We start from the raw sequence: 19,663 nt of genomic DNA, 5'->3' as shown, positions 1-19,663 counted from the left end.
ATGGGGAGAGAGAGAGTGAGGAGAGAGAGTGTGTGTGGAGGAGGTGGGGGATAAGAGGCTAAGGAAAGAGAGTTAATTCCTTGACTGTAATGGCCTGAGGATGTGAGATGCGTATACCATTTGTATACCCTGCTGGCTGCTTTATATCAAAGATCAAAGATCAAAGAATGTTACAGCTCAGGAACAGGCCCTTCGGCCCACCAAGCCTGCGCCAATCCAGATTCCTTATTTAGATCTGCTATCTATTGCCCAAATGATCTGTATCCCTCCACTCCCCGCCCGTTCATGTTGGTATTTGTAGTACAGAAACAGGCCATTTGATCCATATGTTGGTGCTTATGTTGCACACAAGCCTCCTTCCACCTTTTGTGCTCACACTGTCAGGGTAACCTTCAGCTTCTTTCTTCCTCATGTATTTATTAACTTATTTGAATGGATCTATACTAGAATCATAGAATGGGTGCTGCACAGAAGGAGGCCATTCAGCCCATTGTCTTTGTGACAGTTCTTTTCTGCGCCCTTTCTAAAACCTTCACACCCTTCCCGGTGAGGTTGAACCAGTGTTTTATGAAGGTTCATAATTTACTTACTTCTGTAGTCTATGCACCTATGTATAAATTGCAGAATTCCATATAATTTATTAGCTGCTTTCTCAACCTGTCCTGTCACCTTCAATGATTTATGTACATATCAACCCAGGTTCCTCTGCTCCTGCATTTCCTTTAGAATTGTACCCTTTATTTAATGTGACCTCTCCTTGTTCTTCTGACCAAAATGTATCACTTCACACTTCATTATATTAAATTGCATCTGCCATATGTCTGCCCAGTTCACCAATCTGCCCATATCCTCTTGAAGCCTATCAATACCCTCTTCACAGTTCACAATACTCTCAGGTCTTGCAGCATCTTCAAATTTTAAATTGTGCCCAGTACAGAAAAGCAGTGGTACCTCCGTGTACCAGCAACCAGTCAGAAATCAGTAAAGTCTTCTGTAATTCATGTTTTTAATAGGATTGAATTAAGTAATTAAACTTGAATAATGAAATTCTAGCAATGTTAGATGGGCTGAGTGGCCTATCCCTGCTCCAATGCCTTATGGTTTCCTAATCTTTCAAAATACCACATAAAATGCTGACTTGCACGAATATTTTTCACTTAAAAAGCATGGTTTTATGGATGTATGTGGATTAATACGTAGGAAAACAACATAATATCATAATAGTTGGCGGGGCGGTGTCACAATGGTTAGCATTGCTGCCTCACAGAGCCAAGACCCGGGTTCAATTCCAACCTTACGTCACTGTCTGTGTGGAGTTAACACGTTCTCCCCGTGTCTGTGTGTGTTTCCTCCGGGTGCTCCGGTTTCCTCCCAAAGTCCAGAGATGGGCAGGTTAGGTGGATTGGCCGTGCTAAGTTGCCCCTTAGTGACCAAAAGGTGAGGTGGGGATATTGGGTTACGGGTTAGGGTGGGGACATGCTTTGAGATGGTCAGTGCAGACTCAATGGGCCTAATGGCCTCCTTCTGCACTGTAGTGATTCTATTCTATTCTGGATTTAGAAATATGGACAACATATATTCTTAGAGCTCCTGCACCCCAAAATCTCCCACTACACCCCTGGTTAGACTGTTTGTATTTTGCTATTTGAAGGCACAAGTATGACATTCCAACGTTTAACAATGCACTTTACAGAAGTTACATTCAATGTTGCAAATGTGAAGTGTTTTTCATAAAATAGCTCCCAGCATCCTTCTGTTCTGTCGCGCCAACACACTTTTCAAATAAGCTCAAATACAACAGCTTCATTGCAACTCACAGGGCACTTTTTCAAAAATAAAAGTAGGTAAGGTTTCAAAGGTTTATGTTATTGACATGTATTCTAACTGGCCCACTTAAAGGTACTCTTACATTGTGCCTGTACTCCCTTCCAATGTATTAGCAGTAAAATTTACTTTCTTCCAAATGGATTTATTTCAAGCATTAAGCAAATGATATAAATACCTGTGCTTATTCATTTCAAATTACAATCTTTCCAAAAGAATTGTACCTAAATAGTTTTAAAGTATTTTAACCGGTTACAATGCAATACGTGTAGCGTGCCAATATTTCAGGTCTGAGTAACTAAGGCGGTGGTCAGTTTGCTCGAGTTGGTGTTTTGATGAATTAAAGAGTACAGAAGCATCAAGTATCAATTAGGTGAATTGAAATTCCAAATAGTAAAGTGGATCTTATGTTACTGTCATGCAGGAAATATGCCCCAATTTCATTTTTATCTTTAAATCATTATTTTTGTTTTTGTAAAGAGTTAAGGATTGGGAATGGAAATCATCCACAGAAAGTCACTTTGTTATTCTATCTTTTTTTTATGTTGTTGCTTTAAGAATTCAGGATTTGTCCTTCAATCCCGATATCGTCACTGATTTATAATTATTGTTAGCCAGTAGCTTAACTATGCATTGACATGATTCTAATGAATGCTCTGGTGTGTTAAAAGCTGAAATACAGGATAGTGAGCTGATTAAAGCACCAAGTGCAGAACAATGCTTTAATCAGCTTCAGATTCCAATTCCAGAATGACAAGCTTAAACATTAATTACTACTTTGAGTAGCTGGATCGGGGGGAAAGGGAAATGAGAGACAATAGTGTAAATTTAAGACCTACTAGAGTACCATTTCCTAAAACCCCTAAGAATGCATGCTTTTATCTCCACTGTAATAGACAATTTATCGGCCTGATTGCAATGACTTATCTACGAATGGCAAATAGCAACTCAAAATGGAAGACTAAAGCAACGGGCATAGATAAACAGTGACAATTTATATTCTTAAGGGATAGAGGGTAATATGCAATAATGTTTTGGAAGCGCCAATGTTTGCATGGAGACTTTAAGGTGAGAAAACATCCCAAGTTGTTGCATGGAGGAGTAATCAGTTAGAAATGGACATCATGCCAAGGAAATGGATGTTGGAGACGGTGTAATGTAATAATTTACAAGGAGGTGGAGTTATTGATAGGTTTTGAGGAGGGGTGTGATAACAGTATGTTTAGAAGGAAGAGGTCAGTACCAGAGCATTAAGAAATCATTCACTGTGTCTGTTAGTATGAGACCCAGGAAGAGAAATTGGGTCGTCAATGGTTTAGTGAGAGTGGGATCAAGGGAGCAGGTGGTATGTCACACGTCAGAGAAGGTGTGAAGAGCAATAAAGTATAAAGTAGAGAAATAAGTAGGTTCAGGTCCAGGGCAGGAGAGAGATTGGAGGGAGGTTTGAATTTGTCAGCAAGGGATAAGGGTGGAAACAATGGAGACTAGACAATGAATGCTTTTAATCTTTGCAAAACAAAAAACAAAGTGGTACACAAAAGTTTCTCACTTGTTGTTGAAAGGTGAAGATGGGTTTAAGGAGACAAAAACAAAGACAGTTATTGATCGTTGCTCTCCAGACTGATCCTGGGTGGCTAATTGTAGCTGAGGAAAGTGAGTCCCAAATCGTCCCGATCAGATTTGATGATAGAAGCTAACTAAGTCATATCTTTGGGAGCCAAGATAGGGGCCAGAGTGAGGGAACATATTACAATGGGGGAGCTGGGGTTTCTCTGGGGGAAAAGGGCTTAACAGTATCTGAGCAGGATGGAATTAGACTTAAGTAACCTTCCAGCATTTTGAGGTTAAGAGTCCCATCCCACCTCACCACCCCTCCCTCCAGCACACACTATTTCAGCATAAAGTACTGTACTTCATAGAATTTACAGTGCAGAAGGAGGCCATTTGGCCCATCGGTCTGCACCGGCTCTTGGAAAGAGCACCCTACCCAAGGTCAACACCTCCACCCTATCACCATAACCCAGTAACCCCACCCAACACTAAGGGCAATTTTGGACACTAAGGGCAATTTATCATGGCCAATCCACCTAACCTGCACATCTTTGGATGTGGGAGGAAACCGGAGCACCAGGAGGAAACCCACGCACACGCGGGGAGGATGTGCAGACTCCACACAGACAGTGACCCAAGCCGGGAATCGAACCTGGGACCCTGGAGCTGTGAAGCAATTATGCTATCCACAATGCTACCGTGCTGCCTCTTTGTATTTGTTATTACATTGAAAACTAGCAAAGAATGGAAAAGGTTTAAAAACGATCAGATTGTGACCGCTGAAAGCAAGAAAAATGTACATCTCTTACCATTGAACTTTAAATATCCGAACAACAGGCTTGGTGGGCTCTAGGACCCAGCCGCGGCCCTCTGCTGGCAGTAGAAAGGCAGTGCTGACTCCTCCTTATCTGTAGTGTCAAACTTGACATCACCCTGAAAGCTGTGCATGGTAACTTCCACGGCGATCAGAGCTCCCTCAGATCATTGCTGGCATGCTTCACAGAGATATGCTCCACTCACAACCGATCACAGCTCCAAAATGGCCTTGGGTTCCCAGATCTGCATTTTCCCTCTGATCTTCTGCTGTGTTATCTGCGCCGCACAATCGATTGGGCATTCTGTAAATGAAGGTAAGAATTTTAAAAAGAAAGAGAGAGCTGAACATTATTCCTCACTGAAGTATGAGAGACGGTCGAGCACACACGTCGGGTGGGTGGTACTGTGCAGCTCGAGGTTGCGCTTCCCATCATCTCTTAAGGTGGTCAAGGGCGCAATTTAACAACATTAATTTATCAAACGCGAATACATCAGACAACTTCAGACACGGTCTCATAATGTGATCACTGTAATATTTAAACGCTGTAACAGGTATTATTGCCATGAAACGACCAATTAAATGCAATCAATCTTAATAGAGAGCCCAGAGGTTAAAATGTGGAGAGAAAGTTTATATAGGATGGAATTCCAAGGTTAACACGGCAGGAATGCGGGGAATTGTTTCAATCAGATTTTTTTTTAATCTTCTGTTATTTTGAGAATTGATACAGGGTCCCGTAAAGTGATCCATCCACAGAGGGGGATTATACCGACAGCCAGCGGGGAATCTCACCAGAGTTAAGAGTCCGAGTCAGTGAACATCTCCATTTACTGTGTTTAAGTTGTGAAGTTTATTCTCAAACGACAAACTGAATGTTTTTTAACCCTTGCTACCATCACCTTGCCAAGTGTTCCTAACAAAGGCAAGCTGAGAGCAAGTTGGGAAAGTTTGACCACAATTTTGAACCCACTTTATGGTTGATATCACTGAGGTTTGCCGTAGAGAAATTTACAAACCACGTCCGGAGCAATTTGGCAGGAACTTTACATCTTTGTTTTCTATTCCATTGTCGGGTGTGTTTTTTTTTGTGTGGTTTACATGTGCTAATCATTATTTATTTTTTAATTGTCATACGAAGACAATTAGACTGAGAGGTGATAACCATGAAGATACTCAGCATATAACTGACTTTTGGTTTTAACCTTGAACCGCTTGTATTCTTAGTGAATTTTAGCCCATGGTTAAACGCACACTTTCTATTCCGCGCAGCCTGAGAGTTTGGAAATGACTTCATGAACTACAGTGCAAACTGTTCAGGGAGAAATGCAGGAATGTTGATGTCAGCAGAATGAAGGGAGGAAAAGACCTTTAGAAGCATATTTCACCTGTGAGTTTTTAAACTCACCATTGACATACGTAGACATTTGTAGGAGGAAAGCCGAATTTACCTCCACACCTCATTCACTCCCGACACAAAACCCCTGACATTAAAGGATTTAGAGGACAAATAACAATTATGTCCAACTCAGACATAGACTTTTATCTTTGGGAGTCACATACAAGTTTAGAGTGGGGGAGGAGGGGGGAGGGAGAGAGAGAGAGTAAGGTTCCTGGTCAACACGCTTTATAAAATTCGAGAGGTTGACAAAATCGCGTAATTGTGGATGGCAGAGGGAGGAAGATGACGGAAAACAAACCAATTTACTTCTGTATGACTAAGGCAAAAACATGGCATTGACAACCCGAGTTTACCTTGGCAATTATACGGTTGTTATTGGATATAAATATCAATATAAATTCTCTTCAGTTTCACTAGAAAAGTAAACGTGCTCCTTATCAGTAAACCTCACGGTGCAAAATAATAAAACGGTTTGCTCCAATATCAGACAAAGTGGGTTTTCTAATTAATTAATCGGCATTGTCCAGTTAAGGGTGTACTTGGTTGCCCATTGTCACCGTCCAGTAGACTCAACACCTACAACCCGCTGTTCCGGCACACACTTCAAAGTTTTTGGTAGGACATTTTGGTGCTTCATTTCATTTCTCTTGCCGGTTAACGGAAACTTCCTGACCATTAATAATCCCACTGAATGGATTTATAATCCCACTGTATTCGCGCGAGTTCTGCAGAGTATCTGTAACATCTTCTCTGCATTAAGTTTTGAATTCCCTCAATCGGTTTTTTTTTCTCAGCGTTTCGAGTGGGCATGTAATTCATATTCGGATGTGTTGTTCATTTTTGAGGTTTGGGGAGACTTTGCAACAATAAGGAAATATGTTTTTTATGGAAATGGCAGGCCGCTTTATTATTATGTATATATATATATATATATATTCCCTTATGGAGCAAAATCTGGGATTATTCCCAGCCGGGAAATAATGATTCAATTAGTCGAAATCTCTCGAAATGTGGCCAGTGTGGGTCACTGCAGAGCTTTCCCAGAGGTAGAGGGGAGAGATCTGTGGCATCGGAAAGTACTTCTGTCACTTTTCGAGCTCCAGGGTTACTTCATTGCTGCGTTTTCTGGGTGTGAAGTCTCGGAGTTCCGTGGGTCTCACCTCTGTCTGTGCCTCGTGCTGGGTGACAAGGGGTTAAATTGAATCGTCGCAGAGTCACAGCAGCGTGGCGGCCGCAGAAAGAGGCCACTCGGCCCATCGTGTCTGCACCGTACCACCGTACCACCCTCCCCCTCCCCACTTTGCCTTTCCCCCTCATCCCGCCAAAGGCAGTGCTCACACAAATCACCTCAACATCTGCACTGTCAACCTGACAACAGCGCGCGTCGAGGCTTTCAACATGAAATGTTTTGTTTTAAGACTATCCCAGTCCGCGTCTATCGACATAAACAAACTCCCACTCAGTATTACGCAGATAAATGAAAGCTAATAGGACCAACAACAAATAAAATTCTTCTCCAGATTGATTTAAATTGATTCTAATCGATTTTTTTTTCTGCGTTGGAAACGGAATATGAATCAAACTTAAATTGAACGTGGAAACAATTCTGAATAGTTTATTTTAAAGTGACCGTAAAGAAGCTTCAATTAGTTAGAACTGTAGAAGGGGGTTTAGGATTTTGAAGAGCAGCACACTTTGCCCTCCTGTTTTACAAACTGTCCCGTCCACTGAGTGGCAAGTCACAATGAAATGGGATTTTGATTTGGGAAAGTTGACCTGGTCAGCGGTACTCTCCAAAAGTGAGACTAACTGAGACTAACTGAGCCTTTCACCTCCCCATTCGGCGGGAACTTCTGTCTCTCGTCGAGATAGGATTAAATACATCCAATCATTTTAATTTCGAAAAAGTCTTCTGGAAAAAAGTGTTGAGTCCGCTTTGAGGCGGAGTTTAAACATGGAATTGCTCCAAACGACACATCTGTCACTTTCTATTGGGGAACATTCATGGTTGAAAATAATATCGTGTTTTGGATAGATTCGGCCGAGGAAGTGCCCACGCCGCAAAATAAACAGATTCGACTGCTTTGGAGGAACTGAATGAAGCAGCACTGGGGAGGGGGGAGGGGGAAGCTATGAATGGATCGATGTGGTCACGCTTACCAATAACATTGCCAACATAATAAGATGGTCCCGTCCTACCTCTAGCGACATTGCTCACAAATATATTCCTGGCATTTACCGAAAGAGGGTTAGAAACTTCGAGGGGAGAGAAGTAAAGGCTTCGGTCAAATTTGCTGCTGTTGTGTTTGAAATGGACAATCAGGTTTAAACTGGACTGATGGTAACTCCAGGATTCAAGGATCTGGGAAGGAACGACAGAAATAGTGGGCGACAGAGCCTCCAGTACATGTGGACGGGAAAGAGACTGGCTTGAATGAAGGCTGTATTTTGGCCATTGGGTTTCAAACAGAAATAGAGCGATAAATCCGTTTATATTGGACTCGGGCTTGGGTCAGTTATCAGTCTGAGCTGACAGCGCTGATCAAAGCACTGTTTAAATAACCACACACACACACACAGAAAGGGACAGAGCCACCAACGCGTCGTTATTTTGATGCCAAACGAACACTAGAGAAATCTAGTGGACAAAGCGGCGAGTGTGAGCTTTTGTCCGGCTCCTACTCTGTATGAAATGCTGCAATTTATTGGGCTGACAGCCCCCGGGGAAAGGGGGTGGGGGAAGCAGACTGGAGAATACAGTCTTCAGGGGAGACACGAATGAGCATTTAGCCAGTCTCGGATTGTCTAACTAAAAAAAAAACCCGCGTCCAACATCATCTTAATAAAAGGACAAAAGCGTGACGACCTTGTTAACCCCGCACACAACCTCGTAAATGTTGCCGGCTTCTTTAATGTTCTGCAACAATGTCAGAAAGGTCTTCATTAAGGTTTTGTTAAGCAGTGGAGTTTTCTACCCGATTGTCCCTGTGACTCACAATTCGTGTTTTTTTAATTTTGTTTTAATAAAGGCTGCCACCATTCCCTAGGTTTATTTGGTCTGTGTGTGTCTGGTGGTAACTGCTTATTAAATTGCTTACTTAATTCACAACAAAACAATGAAAGTGTGCTGTTTCCTTTACTTCGATAATTGTGCCGGTAGAACAGGTAATCATTTTATTTCACGTTTAGCTTAGTGAAGTGTGAATGATATATTTTCAGTTCGGATGCAGAGAATCAAACAGATCACTGAAGGTTAATAGAACGAGTATTAAAACGCGGGGACTCGCCGTGTCGGCATTATTTGGCCAGTCACTGTTAAAACTATTCGATGCCATTCACAAGTGATAAGTGTAGAAATTGAGCACATTTATAATGGAGGATTTGGCAACGCGTTAGTAGAACTCTAACCGAATAGTAATGATGAATTATAGCTTTATGGGTTACACTTAAACATTAGCGTTGCTGTACATTGAAAAGGGTTGTAATTCATTTCAACTGGCCTTTTTTTTCGACAAAGCTATCACTAAGTTTGGACTTTGAAAGTTTTTCGTACACAACTTTATACAGGGTGTGTACCATTGTGCGCATAACTATATCAATCATAGAATCGATATGGTAAAGATTGTACAGCTATTATTCACGGTAGCTAATGTATATGTGCACACAGCATTATTGTGAGTCACGCCTGTGCAAGTCTAAAATCTATCAGGCCACAGAAGAATTAGTCAAATGCCAATCGTACTCGTAAGGGCTTTCCTTTGAGTGAAAATCAGCAAGATGAAAGCCAAGTCAAAATTCAAACACCAATTAATTAGTCTGCCTGAAGTATTGGAATGCTCTCATCTTTCCCAAGTGCTACATTATGGCCACAAATTAAAGCTTTCGTCCTGATGGAATTCTCCGCCAGTACACTTCACAGCCTCACACATCAGCATCTGACTCAGCTTTGTATTGGAAACGTTCATATTTCCCTCAAAGAATTTATTATTCATTTTTCCCATTCAGTATATCTTTTGGTGTAAATGCCTCTAACGTGGACACCATTGCTGCCAAGTCCAATCTTCAAAGTTGAAAGGTTCCAAGAGAAGCAAACTACCTATTCCCAAATATTACTGAATGGATTCATATTAAAAAACACTACTTTATATATATATGTATGTATGAATTTAAGGTATACCAAAATGAGATGTTGTGGACATTAATAGGCTATGTTGAGTAGATGAAATCAGGATGGATTGGGCTGTTTTGACAGAATTGTCACTTTGCAAGTGAGGAGCGACACATTCAGTGATGTAATTGTGCCAGCAAAACATCTGTACTGCAAAAATGCAATTTTAAAATTCTTCATTAAAATTAGAAGGAGCACAAAAATTGTTCAGGGCATTTAATATTGCAGCAGTGTGACCATATCCAGTGGTACAGTATGGATTGAGTTCACCGCAAATTTTCTGGAAACTGGCAGGAAAATGTGCCACAAAAATAATCAAAACTTTCCACTACCTGCTACAATGTTTATAGGCTGACTGTGAAAACATCCTCAGCTTTTCCCTGATAACTGGCTAGTTTATCCAGTGGGTGACTGAGCAATACAGATAGAAAGGCCTCGGGTATCTGTACCGCTGGTAGGAGAGCTACATTCTGCCTGAGCAGCCTGGGCTGGGTACAAAATAAGCTTCCACTCTTGATTGAAATCCTACTGCAAGTCTATTTGTATGGACAGGATTGGAGGTGGCTCTGATGCTTTCGTTGTACAACAGCCTGCTGAAGCTCAATGAAAAATAGCCACTTTGATGAGATATTAAGTGAGGCCCTATGCCCATGGAACTGTATGCTGGCAAAAGAGTTGGCACCTTTAGAAAATAGGGGGGGGGGGGGGGGGGGGGGGGAGGTGAGGGATAAAATTGGCAAACAGATTATAAGAAAAGAACACATTCAATACCATGATGAGAGATGATTAATTTCCCAATAATTAGATGTCCATTTTCTTTGTGGCAAAAGGAAATTAAGATATAATTTTTAGCAGTAACCTTTAGTGTGGGAAGAATATTATTTTTAAATTTGGAAGTAATTACGATCATCAACTTTTACTCATTGTGTAAGGACACAAGAACATTTTAAATGTGAAAAGGGCAATTGATTCTTCCTGCCTATTTCTCAAGGAAATGTGCGATTATCTCAGTCTTGGAAAATAGTGTAAGGAATCAGAGAAGAAATAACACATTTAAAGTCTTGGAACATAAAATACATGTTATGCCATTGCCAAGATTGCAAAACTATGTTTATGGTCTTTTTACAGTTTATATGTTTTTTTCCACCACTCAAATGAAATATTTTTTATTCTGTTGATTTTGTTGTTCATGGTTTAGGCTAGGAGAAGAGATTAACAGTTATTATTGTTTTCCACTTGTTCATCTTTTCTTTGCATTTGCCAATCCATGGGATGGCTATTTGTGAATGTTTTTCAAGCCTAAACTGCAGTTTCACAATATGCTGCCAATCATCACTTCGCTAGGATAGGGTTTTCGACATAAAGTGCTCATTAACTGCAGTGAAAGGAACAATTCACATATGCTACTAATCACTTAACAATCACAACCACATTCCATGGTACTACAACTATTCCAGACAATGGCCGTGGAATAAATAGAATATTGTAGCATATTGTAGCATCAGGGCAGCACGGTAGCATTGTGGATAGCACAATGGCTTCACAGCTCCAGGGTCCCAGGTTCGATTCCGGCTTGGGTCACTGTCTTTGCGGAGTCTGCACATCCTCCCCGTGTGTGTGTGGGTTTCCTCTGGTTTCCTCCCACAGTCCAAAGATGTGCAGGTCAGGTGGATTGGCCATGATAAGTTGCCCTTAGTGTCCAAAATTGCCCTTAGTGTTGGGTGGGGTTGCTGGGTTGTGGGGATGGGGTGGAGGTGTTGACCTTGGGTAGGGTGCTCTTTCTAAGAGCCGGTGCAGACTCGATGGGCCGAATGGCCTCCTTCTGCACTGTAAATTCTATGAACAACACTATTCTTTTACTGACAAGAGGCCACATTCATTATTCACTCATGCATGCAGCAGTAGTGAGCTCTGCCTTTTAAACACTCGTGAAAAATGCAACCTATACTCACACGCGCGCACTATCACTGGTGAGATAACCTATATTTCATGCATAGATTGAAATGAGTGAAGAGATTGTCAGAAGGAGAGAGCTGAGTGCCAGCCAGATAATTAAGAGCTGATAGGGCTGGAGATTAGTAATGCCAGCTGTGGACTGGGTGATTGATGGCTGTAGTAACCACAGCATTAACACATTGTTTAAGTGGAGCCAGTTCAATCCTATCACTTTGCACTAACCGCCTGCACACTACGCGATTGTCCGTCATGTTCACATGTTCTGACATTACCTGTGTATCAATTCTGTGATGTCTGTACTACATTTTCTAATAGATTCTGACCAATGATTTTCACGATGTCATACGGTATGAGCATTGACTGCAGCGAAGGTTGGGAACAGGGCTAAACATTCAATTCCTTGAGTTTGTTCCAACATTCAGTTGGAAAAAATGAAGGAAATTCACATGTTGACGCTTCAACGTGAAACTGGGATAGATCAGCTGCACGCAAATCTTCCTTCAGCCCCCTATGCTGAAGTTGCGCCGAAACTTTCCAGGAAATTTCAAACGGTCACGAGCAGATTTCGGCACACAGGCAATTTCAGATGGCATCACAAATGGATATGCCACTGAGATTGGAAATTTGCCTTCAGTGGCAGCCACATGGCGCGGTCTTTATTGTTACACTGTATATTTTGTACAGCAGACTCCAAGAACTGACAGCAAACCTGAACTGCACACTTGCAAGATAAAGGCTGAGCAAAGTTTAATTTTCTGACCAAGCAACTTCCTCCACACCAGGCTAAGCCAAAATTTAGTAGTATAATGAAAACTGCAATGTAAAAGTCCTATTTCTGGTTTGAAAATGGGAATGGAAATGATTGGAATGGACCAATCTTGGGAGAGGGCCATTCAGTCCCTCTAGCATCTTTCTTCCTTCTATTGGAGTGTGGCAGATCCATGTGCTATCAATGCAACCCATCAGCCACTGGTGTCAGTGCTGATTGCCGCTATCACCGAATTTAGTCCACTTGTATAATAGTCTTCTATGTCTCCAGTGACATGTTTATACTCTTGTCAGTATTGTCGTTCTGCCTCTAGAGGCAGTCCTGCAATAAGGATTACACAATGCGATGCTGTACACCCCTGTAAACGTGGAATGGCTGGATTTGTCAACTGCAACAATTATTCAGCTCTTCATGTGGGCTACAGGTTCCCGTGATTGGATCAGGAGCTGCAGATAAAAAAAAGTTGTACTATGCAATTCCCGTTGCTACTGTACCATGTGATGTGATTCATGCTTCACCAATATCATCTCTTATTTCAGGGCATGTTATAATGAAATAACATGCCTTCTTTGTGCGTTTAACATTGCAGGACCCTTTAAAACTGCAATGCTCTCCTGCCAGCTGCTTGTGGTGGCTAAGTCTCGGTGGTGGATCACTGAAGACTTTTACCAGCCTTTCCGAAGTTTCCAAACAAAGTCACTTGCAGCATGAGTACTAACTGTGCATGTTCATTTACCTTTTAGAAATATACATCACCCAGTAGTCATGCCATCATGGTAGACTACATATATAGGTATTTTGTATATATTGTATTGGTCCAATAGGATAACAGCTAAGTTGAGGGCTTTAACCATTTAGAACATAGAACATACAGTGCAGGAGGAGGCCATTTGGCCCATCAAGTCTGCACCGACCCACTTAAGCCCTCACTTCCACCCTATCCCCGTAACCCAATAACCCCTCCTAACCTTTTTTGGTCACTAAGGGCAATTTATCATGCCAATCCACCTAACCTGCATGTCTTTGGACTGTGGGAGGAAACCGGAGCACCCGGAGGAAACACACGCAGACACGGGTAGAATGTACAGACTCCGCACAGACAGTGACCCAGCAGGGAATCAAACCTGGGACCCTGGCGCTGTGAAGCCACAGTGCTATCCACTTGTGCTACCGTGCTGCCCTGATTTCAGAAAATTCTCATAAATGGTGCCTGACAGAGGCAATTGCAATCATCAACAACATTTTAAAAATGAAGACTTCCGAGAATGGTTCTGTTGCCTCGTTGACTTCAAGCTTCTTTTATAATTCTAGGGTGGTTCTCTTATAATCGGTACCTCTGTCCACCCTTTTCATAATTATACACTCATAAAGCTGGTCAGTTCTGTGGCAGTTTAACATCAGGGCAGATCTTATATCTTGATCTTTTTGTGATCAGACTTGAAAAAGCAATGTGAAATGTTGCTTCATGTGCAGAGTGCAAGTTGTTTCTGTTGCATAGTTGGGAATGATCTCATTCTGCTTGTTATATGGACACTACCAGATCGAATAACTCAGAGGTTGGAAACTTAAGAGACATGTTCGAGGATAATCCATCAACACATAAACACTTCCTCCACTCAATTATTTCCCTATGATTGTACGTGTTCTCAGTTGGCTTTGCTACATACTGCTGGGAAGGAAGGTCACTTGATGCTCAAACATAACAAAGCCACATATTGTTCTATGAAACCTGATTGCAACAAAACTGTACTGAACTCTGTGAGGGTTTTTCTAGCACTTTATTTTGTGTACTTGTGAATAATGGAAGATTCTCGTCTATCTGCATTATCACACTTTACAGGAACAAGTAAAATGTTTCAACCAACTTTGAATTGACTTAATATGTTGGCAAATGTAGCAGTAATTTTTCACAGAGCACAAAATCCAGTAAACAGTAATTGGATCAATAATAGTGTGCCTGTATTTTTTTTGGGGGGGGGGGGGGGGGGAGAGCGGGGCTTATGTTGGTTGAAAGTGAAGTATTAACCAAAACACTGGAAGAACTCCTAATGGTTTTGTAATAATGTGACAGGACTTTTTAGCATTCAGTCCACTGGAATGAGCAGACGTATCTTGTTTTAATAGCTCAGTCAAAGGATGGCACACCCGACAGTGCTGAACACCCTCAGCGCTGCACAGGAGGGCCAGTCTAGATTACGTACTCAAGTATTGTAGTGGCGTAAACCCACAACCTTTTGACTTGGACCCACAAATGTTAATACTGAGCCAAGTCGACATGGTGCGGAAATTGTCAGGCCATTGAGATTAATTGCATGAACTCAAGGTAGTATCTATTTCTCGTAACGGCACTAGCTTTCAGTTACAGCAGGAGCTAATTGCAAGGCGAAGCTTCCAGTCCAGATCATGCGCCTCTGTTCCAAACTCAGAATTGTACACTCCACTTCATCAATGTGACATTGCCAGACCTTGTTGCCAATCATTCTAAATTCTGCTATGTAATAACTACGAGAATTTTCAGAAGACAGTCAGCATTTCAACAACCCATGTGTCTGTGTTTTATAATCAGTTTTTTTTACTGGATTAAGAATCAGCAACCGGGGCGGTGGAGCTCCTGAATCAATGGGAATGTGGAACCAGAGATCACAAACAATCAGATCAGTTGGCGAGTGGGATTATATGTAATTCAACTTTATTTTCCTCCATTGTTGGTGGTGCATGTATCTGTGACTAAAACGTTTAACCATAATTGGCTATTTCACAGTTGCATTTACAGATGTTTATTTAATTGTAGATACAAAAGAAGTTAGACGTCAGACAAAACTAAAAAATGCAACTTTAAAAATGAAATTAAATTTTGCTCAAGGCAATTTTTCTCGGGCATACTCAGCTGTTGCTTTAGTCAGTGGTTCTAAAACTGGGATCTGCAAAGAACATCCAGGGGGATCAGTTTGCAGGGCTTGCCCATAGACCCATAGAATCTCTACAGTGCAGAAGGTGGCCAGTCAGCCCATTGAGTCTTCCCCAACCCTCTGAAAGAGCACCCTACCTAGACCCAATCCCCCACCCTATCCCTGTAACCCCACCTAACCTTCACATCTTAGGACACTAAGAGGCAATTTAGCATGGCCAATCTACCTAACTTGCCCACCTTTGGACTGTGGGAGAAACTGGAGAACCCGGAGGAAACCCACGCAGACCCGGGGAGAATGTACAATTCCAGACAGTAACCATAGGTCAGAATTGAACCCGGGTCCCTGATGCTGTGGGCAACATGGATGACTGTCCTAAGTGCTGTGGTCAAGCAGAAACAAGTAAACAGCAGCCAGAGGTGTGTTCCATACCCATTATGCACCCGTTCTTTCCCTGCCGCTACAGTGCTGTCTTTGGGCTCCTGCTTTCTCCATACTCTGCTCTTTGCATGCTTCTGCTTTTACTGCAGTATGCTCCCTTATTGCTCCTACTTCTTAAGTGCTTTATATGTGTTCTGTTCCCCATCTGCTCCTCTTCTGTCTCCCCACCTCTCATGGCCTCCCTGGGCTCCTGCTTTCTCCATACTCTGCTCTTTGCATGCTTCTGCTTTTACTGCAGTATGCTCCCTTATTGCTCCTACTTCTTTAGTGCTTTATAGGTGTTCTGTTCCCCATCTGCTCCTCTTCTGTCTCCCCACTTCTCTCATGGCCTCCCTGGGCTCCTGCTTTCTCCATACTCTGCTCTTTGCATGCTTCTGCTTTTACTGCAGTATGCTCCCTTATTGCTCCTACTTCTTTAGTGCTTTATAGGTGTTCTGTTCCCCATCTGCTCCTCTTCTGTCTCCCCACTTCTCTCATGGCCTCCCTGGGCTCCTGCTTTCTCCATACTCTGCTCTTTGCATGCTTCTGCTTTTACTGCAGTATGCTCCCTTATTGCTCCTACTTCTTTAGTGCTTTATAGGTGTTCTGTTCCCCATCTGCTCCTCTTCTGTCTCCCCACTTCTCTCATGGCCTCCCTGGACTCCTGCTTTCTCCATGCTCTACTCTCTGCATGCTTGCGTTCTCACTGTGGTGTGTGGTGTTGTTTCCTCAGTGCTCCTGCTTCCCCAGTGCTTTATCTGCAGTTGGCTCCCCTTGGGTTTCTGCCCTGTCAAGGTTACTGCCAAGAACAGACTCGGCAGTGAGAAGCATTCAAATCTGTAAGAAAATATCTTTCTTAAAAGCATTATGAAAACATGCTTTATAAGCAGCACTTTCATATTGCATGTAATAGGTAGTCGTGTATAATTCGGATGGGGGTCCTTTAACCAAAAGGTTTGAGTTCCACTGGTTCAAGTGATGGTTTATTTTCTTCAACATTGGTTGCAAGTACTTTTTTGAGCTGAGGAAAATATCCCCTGGTGTGAATACATTCATTGGTTTTCTTTCAGCATTCCAGTTACTGAATTAAATTTGCATCAATCTGATTTTGCTGAAAGACCCTAAAACGGCATAGTGGCACAGTGCACAGCAGTTAGCACTGCTGGCTCATAGAGCCAGGGACTCAGGTTCAATTCCACTCTTGGGTGACTGTCTGTGTGGAGTTTGCATATTCTCCCAGTGTCTTTGTGTGCATCCTTCGGGTGCTCCGGTTTCCTCCCACAGTCCAAAGATGTGCAGGGTAGGTGGATTGGCCTTTTGCAATTGCCCCTTAGTGTCCAAAGGTTCAGTGGGGTTATGAGTTTAAATGAAGGTTTAAATTAGTTTGACAGTGGGATGGGAACCAGAGCTATGGATCAGAGGATAGGGTAGCTGTTGAACAGGCAGAAATAGTATGCAGCAAGTCTGTGAGGAAGGATAGACAGGTGATAGGGCAAAGTTGCACTCAGTGGAATGGGTTAAAGTGTGTCAGTTTCAATGCAAGGAGTGTCACGAATAAGGGAGATGAACTTAGAGCATGGATCAGTACTTGGAACTACGGTGTAGTGGCCATTACGGAGACATGGATTTCACAGGGGCAGGAATGGTTGTTAGATGATCCGGGGTTTAGATGTTTTCAGAAGAATAGGGAGGGAGGTAAAAGAGATGGGGAAGTGGCACTGTTAATTGGGGAGTGCATCACAGCTGCAGAAAAGGAGATAGTTGAGGAGGGTTTGTCGACTGAGTCAGTATGGGTGCAAGTCAGAAACAAGAAAGGAGTAGTCACTTTATTGGGAGTTTTCTATAGAACCCCCAATAGCAGCAGAGAGATAGAGGAACAGATTGGTCGGCAGATCTTGGAAAGGTGCAGAAGTAACAGAGTTGTCATGGGTGACTTCAACTTCCCTAACATTGACTGGAATCTCCTTACTGCAAATGGTTTGGATGGAGCTGATTATGTCAGGTGTGTACATGAAGGATTTCTGACTCAATATGTAGATAGGCCGACTAGGGGGAAGGCCGTATTGGATTTGGTGCTCGGCAACAAACTAGGCCAGGTGTCAGATGTCTCGGGAGAGCATTTCGGTGACAGTGACCACAACTCCTTGACCTTTACCATTGTCATGGAGAGGGATAGGAACAGACAGTATGGGAAGGTATTTAATTGGGGGAGAGGAAATTATACTGCTATTAGAAAGGAGCCGAGGAGCATAAAGTGGGAACAATTGTTCCTGGGGAAATGCAAAACAGTAATGTCGGGGTTGTTTAAGGAGCACTTGCTGCGAGTGTTGGATAGTTTTGTCCCACTGAGACGAGAGAGGGATGGTAAGGTGAAGGAGCCTTGGATGACAAAAGAAGTGGCGCTTCTGGTCAAGAGGAAGAAGGAAGCTTATGTAAGGTTGAGGAAGCAAGGATCTGGCATGGCTCTAGAGGGTTGAAAGGTAGCCAGGAAGAAACTCAAAAATGGACTGAGGAGAGCTAGAAGGGTGCACGAAAAAGCCCTGGTGGGATGGATTAGGGAAAACTCCAAGGCATTCTACACTTATGTGAGAAATAAGAGGATGATCAGAGTGAGAGTAAGGCCGATCAGGGATCGTGGAGGGAATGTGTGCCTAGAGTTTGAGGAGATGGGGGAGGCCCTAAATGAATATTTTGCTTCAGTATTCACTAGAGAGAGGGACCTTGTTGCTCATGAGCAGCGCCGGCCCTAGGGTTGCTGGCGCCCCGGGCAGGCTGAACTTCAGCGCCCTTCGGGGGGGGGGGGGGGGGGAGGGGGCAGGGCCGGGGGGGAGGGGGTGGGGCTGGGGGGAGGGGGCGAGGCCGGGGGGGGGGGGGGCAGGGGGGGCCCGGGGGCGGGGACGGGGCCGGGGGGGCGGGGGGGGGGCCGAGGCGGGGGGGGAGGGGGGGCGTCCGGAGGGGCGGCCGGAGGGGGGGGGGGCGCTTTGGGGAGGGTGGCCGCCCTCAGGGCGGCCACCGCGCATGCGCTGGTTGGCACCGGCCCAACTGCGCATGCGCAGGACCCGAGTCTCTGGCGCCCCCTAACACATGGCGCCCCGGGCGACTGCCCGAGTTGCCGGTACCTTGGGCCGGCCCTGCTCATGAGAACAGTGTGAACCAGGTTAATAGACTCAACAGATTGATATTAGGAAGGAGGATAAGCTGGAAATTTTGAAAAGCATCAGGATAGATAAATTCACTGGGCCTGACGGGATATACCCAAGGTTACTACAGGAAGCGAAGGAGGAGATTACTGCGCCGTTAGTGATGATCTTTGCATCCTCACTCTACACTGGAGTAGTACCGGATGATTGGAGGGAGGCAAATGTTGATCCCTGTTAAAGAAAGAGAATAGGGAAATCCGTGGGAATTACAGATCCATCAGTCTTACATCTGTGGTGAGCAAAATATTGGAAAGGATTCTGAGAGATAGGATTTATGATTATTTCGAAAAACATAGTTTGATTGAAGATTGTCAGCATGTCTTTGTGAGGGGCAGTTTATGCCTCACAAGCCTCATTGAATTCTTTGAGGATGTGACGAGACACATTGATGAAGATTGGGCAGTGGATGTGGTGTATATGGATTTCATTATGGATATGCATTTGATAAGGTTCCCCATGGTAGGCTCATTCATAAAGTTAGGGGGCATGGGATACAGGCAAATTTGGCTGTCTGAGTACAGAATTGGCTGGCCGAAAGAAGACAGCGAGTGGTAGTGGATGGAAAGTATTCTGCCTGGAGGTCGGTGAACAATGGTGTTCGGCAGGGATCGGTTCTGGGACCTCTGCTCTTTGTGGTTTTTATAAATGAC

General features: G+C 43.3%; 1 protein-coding gene across 2 annotated transcripts in view; it reads left to right on the top strand.

Annotated features, from left to right (window-relative positions):
* Positions 1-4,286: 4,286 nt before the first annotated feature.
* epha3 (eph receptor A3) overlaps positions 4,287-19,663 on the top strand; it is a 299,166-nt gene continuing 283,789 nt past the window's right edge. The window contains exon 1 of one of the 2 annotated variants that reach the window (XM_038801693.1): positions 4,287-4,505. In XM_038801693.1, coding sequence (XP_038657621.1) covers positions 4,322-4,505 — 184 coding nt within the window. In that variant the 5' untranslated portion in view covers positions 4,287-4,321. The remainder of the gene's footprint in view (positions 4,506-19,663) is intronic. The other variant, XM_038801692.1, reaches the window with a different exon arrangement.

This window comes from Scyliorhinus canicula, chromosome 7 (genome assembly GCF_902713615.1).
Source record: "Scyliorhinus canicula chromosome 7, sScyCan1.1, whole genome shotgun sequence".
Lineage (NCBI taxonomy): Eukaryota > Metazoa > Chordata > Chondrichthyes > Carcharhiniformes > Scyliorhinidae > Scyliorhinus > Scyliorhinus canicula.
This window is presented reverse-complemented; position numbering and strand designations above follow the sequence as displayed.